Here is an 8258-nt window from a genome sequence, read left to right as displayed (position 1 = left end):
GGCTGGTTTAGAAAATGAAAAATCTATTTTCTAGGAGTATTATAATTTTTCTACCTTATGAGACTGGGTAACTAACTCACTTTTACAGTAAAATATTTATACAGACGATGCGACATTTCCCCATCATTTGGACGGACCTCAGTTTGAAAATTTATTTTTCAGAAAAATTTATTTCTCCTAAAAATTGTACCGATGTGACTGTACTACGGCGAAACTACCTTCAGGAATATTTTCTGTATAAATTTTAACGAAGACATATACCACACAGTATTTCTGAACTGTGTGGTAGTAAAAATTCCTAAAAATGGTATTTTTTTTCTCGTTATTGTATATCTCAAAAGCTATACAGATCAGATACAACAAAATACGACAAAGTTTATTGCTCCCAAATGTTGATGACAGTTAAAAATAATGTTCTATATACAAGGATGATTGAAGTGATGAGTGACATGAGTGCAAAGGATAATAAATACTTTGTGGACATGACAGGTAAGAGGCCCTATCATTGTTTTTTGTTCTTGATCGATTTGTTTCTGTATATTGTGGTTTCATATCCTTGTTTGTAAAGATCTTTCGCCGGGTTTTTCCAGTTCTTCTGAACCATCTTCTCGTATCCTGACCACCACAAGAACTGCAGCGAGAACGAGACCGCTTACTACACCAATAAGTACACCTAATACTGGACTGATCACTGGGCCTGATTCCCCTGAAATGAAATAATAATTAATTAGTTAATAAATGGAAATATAATGAAATCTAGATAAGTAAAATGTTTATGAAAGTTAATATATTTCTGTCCAGAATAATGATAGTTATTTGGATACAAATATCTTTAAAAATCATCTGTAAAAAAATTTTTGGCAATATAGTTTCATCGATTATAACTACTGTATCTAATAGCGGTTGTGTTTAATTATTAATAGTTAATGAAAATAACAATGGAAACTAAAACTTATGTGGAAAATAATACACCGTATTAGATATACAATTTGCCTTAGGATCCGAGGCATCGTTCTTCTTAATGGTATCGACGTTTTGACTGGAATGATGAGAAGTACCATATGAATATAACGATCAGTGTGCGTTTCCTTACGAAAACATATCCATACTACTTTTCATCATCATTCCAGTCAAAAAGTCGGAACCATTAAAACCGTATTACACCGTGCTCTTAGTTTCTATGATCCACTGAAGGCCTTCTTCGACAAGAACTATAACAAGAAGCATGAAATATAACGATATCATTATTCAGCATCTCAAATTTTAATGCCCCAGCAACTATGCATAAGATTTCCGTCTAATTTTCATATTTACAAAGATACTGTGAGAAAAATTTACAATTACGCATCACTTTTTGAAAAATATATATAAAATTGCAATTTAATATTTTTTCCAAAAATTCAATATTTCATCATCATCATCATCATCATCATCATCAAATTCCTGCCATGTACCCTCACGGGGTGTACAGGATATGACAGTACTACATGAAAAATTTACATCGTTACTAACTTCCTATCTACAATTTTCCTCCAAATCAGTCTGTTACTTGTCAAGACTCCAACATTATCGGATCTTATATTTCTATCGTCTAAGGCACTTTGTACCGTATCAATCCACCTATATCTTGGTCTTCCTCTGGGTCGTTTTCCTGCCAACCTGGCAGAGAACACTTGTTTTGCTAATCTTTCCTCTCCCATTCTATTTAAGTGACCATACCACCTGAGATTAGCTCTGCTAATGCATTCCTGGATGCTGACAATGTCAAGTTCTTTCCTAATATCCTCATTTTTAATATGATATTGCCATTGATGCCATCTGTTCACGCCTCTAATCTTTCTCAGGACTCTCATATCTGCGGTCTCTAGTCTTTGGTCAAGTGTTTTACTTCTGACCCAGCTCTCAGATCCATAAGTTAAAACTGGTTTGAATACTGTGTATACAGCTAATTTAGTATTCCGACTAATTTCTCTCTTATTCCATATGAATTTATTCAATTGACTTCCCACCATACCAGCTTTGCTGATTCTGTTGTCTATTTCTATATTTAATTTACCATCTTCAGTAAAAATCGTTCCTAAGTAGCTGAAGTGTTTCACTTGTTCCACAGGTTCTCCATTCACAACACAGTTGACATTTTCAATGATTCTACCTATTTTCATTGTCTTTGTCTTTTTATTGCTGACCTTCATACCATGTCTATTACAACAGCTATTCAATTTAGTCAGAGAATCTTACAGACTTGTAGCGGATTTATTTAGAAGTATAACATCATCCACATAAAGCAAAGAGCTGACATTAACATCTCCAATTTTGATATCAGGTTTAATACCACTTTCCTTCATAATGTGACCCATATAGATAATGAATAACAGAGGGGATAAGGTACATCCTTGTCTCACACCAGATTTAACATTAACCCATCTTCCTGTACTTCCTTCAATTCTAACTGCTGACTTACAACTCAAATAAAGACTAAGTATTGCTTGATATAATGCCCCATTGACACCATATAACTGCAGCGTATTGAATAGCTTCTCTCTTGGCACCTTGTTATATGCCTTTTCCAAATCGACAAAACTTAAATACAGATCTTTGTTATATTCCCATGCTTTCTCGACTATTTGTTGTAAAGTGAAGATCTGATCCTGACAGCCTCTATTTGGCATGAATCCAGTTTGTTCTTCACCAAGCTTTTCTTCCACAATTCTTCTCAACCGTTTCTCAAGTATACTTGCATAGATCTTGCCAGGAATACTCAGTAGGGAAATACCTCTGTAATTCTCACATTCAGTTTTATTTCCCTTTTTATATATGGGTACTATGAGAGCTCTACTCCAATCATCGGGAATTCGTCCCTCTGTCCAGGCTTTCTGAACTATGCAGTGCAGCCACTGTAAGACTTTTATACCACCATACTTCAGCATTTCTGGTCGAATATCATCTACTCCTGCTGCCTTTCCACATTTCGAGCCTTTGATGGCTTTTTCTACTTCAAGTATGGATATATATTCCTGACTGCATTCCTGGTCAGTGTTTTTTATCACTGTGCTGTCATCACTGCTCGTTTCATTTAGCAGTTTTTCAAAGTAATTACTCCATACTTCAAGGATATCTTTTTCTCCTGTTTTCATGTCACCTTTATCATCTCTAACTCCTTTTACAGCACTCTTTCCTCCATTCCTAAGCTTCTTCAACAACCTCCAGAATATTTTGCCACCTTCTTGATATTTATTTTCTATATTCTTGCCAAAGTCCTCCCATGACTTTTGTTTAGCTAGTTTTACACACTGTTTAGCTTTCTTACATTTGTCTCTGTATGCTATAAGAGTAAAAGCTGACTTATTTGCCAGGAACTTTTGATATGCTTTCTTCTTTTCCTTCACCTCCTCTTTAACTTCCTGTGTCCACCAGGGAGTTCTGATTTTTTTATCACTGAATCTCCAAGGTTTGATTCCTGTTCTCAAACTCTTTCATTTTCTTTTCAATAATCTTTCTGTATTTTAGTCTACAGTTCACATCTGAGAGCTGCTCAACTTTTATTCGCTTTATAACTTTCTTGAATGTTATTCTTTTCAATATGAAATTTAATTTTATTCTGCTCAAGACTAAATAGTGATCACTTCCAATTTCAAATCCTCTGTACACTCTGGTGTCCTGCACCAGGGAGAAAACATCACTATCAACAATAACATAGTCAATGAGACTTTTCTTATTCCTAGCCTCTTCTCTCCATGTGAATTTGTGCACATTTTTATGTTGCAACATGGTGTTAATAATAACCAGTCCATGTCCTGAGCAGAAATCCAACAGATATTTGCCATTATTATTAGCTTTGCTCTTTTCTCCAAATTTTCCCAAAATATTTTTGTATGTCTCACAATCATTTCCTACTCTGCTATTCAGATCCCCAACAAGGATCAACTTTTCCTTTTTCATTGTGTCAGTTGCTTTTTCTAAAGCGTCAAAAAATTCCTTCACTTCTACCTTAGGAGAACCTTCTGTGGGACCATAGGCACAAATAAGTCTCATTGTCCAGTTCCCCATTCTCATATTTGCCCACATTACTCTACTTGAGACTGACTGCCATTCAAGAAGATTATCCTCGTATTTTGTGTTGAATACTATGGCTACTCCTTCTTTTCCTTGATTGTCATTGCCTGAATATAACATTTTGTATTTATTGCTCAGACAGATCTCACCAGTTTTGGTCTTTTTTGTTTTAGTCACCCCTATTATGTCGATCTGGTACTTATCTAATTCCTCAGCTAGCTCCATTTCTTTGCCATCCAGGCTTCTTACGTTGATAGCACCGATCCTTAACTCTGGTGATGTTGATTTGGGGTTTGATTTCAGATTTGTTCCAGTAGCTGACTTTTCGCTGTTCGCCCTGGTTCCCTGGCGAATTCAATATTTTAATATGTTTATTAAACACACGTGATTTCCAATACTAATTTAGAATTAACTATTACATCATCTTTTCTAAAAAAAAAGAGTCGATGAATAGAAATAAGTACAGCATAGCTAATAGTTAAATATATAGCAAAAGCGATAATATGCACATATAAAGCACAAAAATGAACCATAGGAAACTAATATGGAAAATAATTTACTCGTATTGCGAAACACGGCATCCTTTTATTTTGTAGTACCTTTCAAGCGTTCCCAAAACATCGTGTTCATGAAATTTATGAGAGATTATCATCATGGCATGTTTATCAATTTATCTTTTTATCCTTCGCATCAGAATATCAGCATTTTGCATTTCCTATTGTCCGATAATTGTTCCTTGTCTTTTTCCCGGAGGGAGGAAACCCTGCCATCTCCGTATTAGGCCTGCTAACTCATCTTCTCATCTTCAGTTGAGGACTCATAAAAATTATTGCATCATAGATGGGATTTGAAACCAGGTCATTCTAATTAAGAGGCTTCATACCGACTGAACTACGGAGGCGCCATTATTATTATGAATAGTATTATGTGACGTCAGTACAGTAATTATTATGAGATGCATTTTACTCAGATTCGGTATTTGAAACGTTTACAAAAATTTGTCGAGCCGTTTCAGTTTAACTGTATTCGGGACTACAAAGGAACGACGTGTCGAAATTGTGTGTTAGAATAACTCCCTGAATTAGCAGTTGCCCGTATACAAGATATTGTGTGCGCTGTTCAGTTTTAGTTCCAACTGGATCACTTTTATTATATAACATTGTCGTAAAGAAATTTCAAAATGATATTAGTAATTATTAATCTTAATTATAAAATTTCATTGAACCAGAATGTGTAATTACATACAATAATGATGTTCTAAAATGCAACAAAATAAGTATTACTTTCCAATGGCTAATTGCGTATGTTATCTGTCTATTGAGTAACGTTAGGTATCGTTGTGGGACATTTTAAACAATATTTTGAAAGAAAATTACTCTTTCGATGAATTATGAAAGAATTCATCGAAAAATTATCGGTGATTTTTTTTTCGATCAATTTCATTCGTGCGATGAATTGTTTATTCGGTGAATTGCTTTTTCGATGAAGTGTCGTTCATTGAATTGCCATTCGGTAAACTGTCTTTCGATTAACTGATTTCGATGAATTTTCATGTTATTCTGTTAGTGAAACTGTATGCATACAGAAAATAAGCTACTAAATATATCTGAACACTATTAATAGATATACGGCAGACAACACTTGAAGTAGTAGTAGTTACTCACAGAAGAATACAACTCTAACCGGTTTGTCTGCTTTGAGGAGTATAAATCTCTGTTTCTGGAAGAAAAAGACATAGAAGAGGCACGCTTCTCATAGAAGCGTGCCTCTTCTACGTTCACTAAAATATTTCTAGTGTCCTCCACTGAATTCGATCTCCGATTGGCCAACTAAATGAAAAATATCGCGTTTTTCTTGTGCACTGACATTTCTTCAGCTGTTTTTGTAATGGACAGCTGACGGAGGAAAAGGTTGTTCGTTTATGATGTTCGATGGTCGACCATCAGAATTTGTCTACAGATGCAAAACGTCAGCGTCAACGTATTCGTTAGCAAAATCTACACGTTTTGTTCGAGAAACTGTGCTTGGACACGTACAGTTAAACTTATAATGTCGTGTGAATATCTTAGTAAGTCAAGATGCAGCAGTTCAGGTTGTTATCCTTAATTGTGCCATCCCTTATCGAATAAACGTACCGATCAATGTGACTATAAAGAGCCAGGTGGATCGGTCAGTCACATCCTCTACCTAATTCTGAAGCAAAGAATACTTAAACGTAACGTTCACTTTATCTAATTTGTCTTGAAAAACAGACCTAATGTTTTAATAATTAGATTTTAAAAAAATAATAATAATACTTTGGTTAAACAAGGGCATTATATTAACTTTCTTTCCATACACTATATTACACAGGTATGATTATTTCATGTTACACAAAAGGAAAATCTGCTAACCGAAATCATCTGTTTTCGATATAAAAATTGCCTATTGATTGTCTCATTTCCATTTTTTTTGAAAACGTCATTGTTACTGTATGGATTACTTAGGCAACTTACTAACATTATTTTAAATTTATTGGTTTTATAGAACATAGTTATTTCTCGTTGCCTTTCTTGTCCAACAATATTCTTCATCTGCAGATATGTGTATTCATGGGACTGATTTGGCTATTTTTAGCAACGATAAACCCGAGTGTCCTAGAGAAAACCCTCCAACTCCACTTGAGACAGGCTAACTATATTTGAATGAAAAGCTCTGATAATTGTCATGAGTATTCCTTCAGTCGGTTCTTTCATATCTCAAAGGAAAACCTGCTTGACTTAGAGTTTTTTGCGATATATTTTCAGCCCTTCTAATGTGTTACTAAAAACACACGTAATAACCACAGTAATGACTATTTAATTCGTAAATATTTCATCCCAAGTATCTTGGGACATCATCAGTACAGTAGTTCAAACAATACTAGGAATAACATACAGTTAGGGCGCATGATTACAATGGAATCTCAATATGGGTGCAGTAACGTGTTATTGAAGTAAATTAAATATAACTGAAAAAAAAAAAAAATAAATAAATAAAATATATATATATAAAGATTATTTTACACAATTTTGTATGACATTTTCCCATACTTTAGGAATAGCAAGAACGTCGTTGCGGTTTAAATTTGGTCTGTGTAGTAGGGCTTCAGCACTTTCTTTATATAAACGTTCATATTTATATAAAGATCTGTGTAAAAGTTTCGACTTTTACACAGACGTGTTACTGTATGGATTACTTATGCACCTTATTAACATTATTTTTAATTTATTGGTTTTATAGAACATGGTTGTTTCTCGTTGCCTTTCTTGTCCAATAATATTCTTTATTAATCATACCTGACTTTTACTTTTAGTCGAAACTATTACACAGATCTTTATATAAATATGAACGTTTATTATAAAGAAAGTGCTGAAGCCCTACTACACAGACCAAATTTAAACCGCAACGATGTTCTTACTATTCCTAAAGTATGGGAAATTGTCATAGAAAATTGTGTAAAATAATCTTTATATATATATTTTTTTCAGTTATATTTTAATTTACTTCAATAACACGTTACTGCACCCATATTGAGATTCCATTGTAATCATGCGCCCTAACTGTATGTTATTCCTAGTATTGTTTGAACTACTGTACTGATGATGTCCCAAGATACTTGGGATGAAATATTTACGAATTAAATAGTCATTACTGTGTTTAGTGTGTTTTTTTAGTGATGAATTCACCACAGGTTTCGTTATATATATAAAAAAAAACTTCTAATGTGTTGCTTGTTTGCATAAGTTAGATCTGCTATTTTGCAGTGAATGCAAGCACTTACATAAACGATTTTCCGTCGGCTTTATATTAGTTTAGGTCAAGTAGCCAAGTAAATCTTTCTATGTATGTCAGGCTGGATAGTTTTTAAACGCTTCTGATTTTTCAGTGGGGTCGCCAGGATATATGTAAGAAGACTATAGCTAAAATTTATTTTTAGTAGGGGAAGAATGGTAACGCAATTATTATGACAATTCGTTTAGTTTCATGTACTTGACATAAGTAGGATTGTTTTGTAATATTAGTTTAGCGGAATTATTATTGCTGTTATGAAATAGGCAAATTTCGAAACTCAAATGGAGACATGATTGAAAGTGTTGCTACTGTAACGTGATTGGTGCATGTTCTCAATGATAATGAATCGGGCAACTGTTTTTGTAGAGGACAAGCATTTTTCCTTAGAAGTG

General features: G+C 34.0%; 1 protein-coding gene across 1 annotated transcript in view; it reads right to left on the bottom strand.

Annotated features, from left to right (window-relative positions):
• Window positions 1-548: 548 nt before the first annotated feature.
• The window catches only part of LOC150094156 (nephrin-like), a 113585-nt gene continuing 105875 nt past the window's right edge, over window positions 549-8258 (bottom strand). The window contains exon 8 of the mRNA XM_090412412.1: window positions 549-706. Within this exon, the coding sequence (XP_090268538.1) occupies window positions 549-706 (158 nt within the window). The remainder of the gene's footprint in view (window positions 707-8258) is intronic.

Source organism: Typopeltis vanoorti, chromosome 22 (genome assembly GCF_054136105.1).
Source record: "Typopeltis vanoorti isolate ZY-2024b chromosome 22, IOZ_Tvanoo_1.0, whole genome shotgun sequence".
In the NCBI taxonomy this organism is placed as follows: domain Eukaryota; kingdom Metazoa; phylum Arthropoda; class Arachnida; order Uropygi; family Thelyphonidae; genus Typopeltis; species Typopeltis vanoorti.
This window is presented reverse-complemented; position numbering and strand designations above follow the sequence as displayed.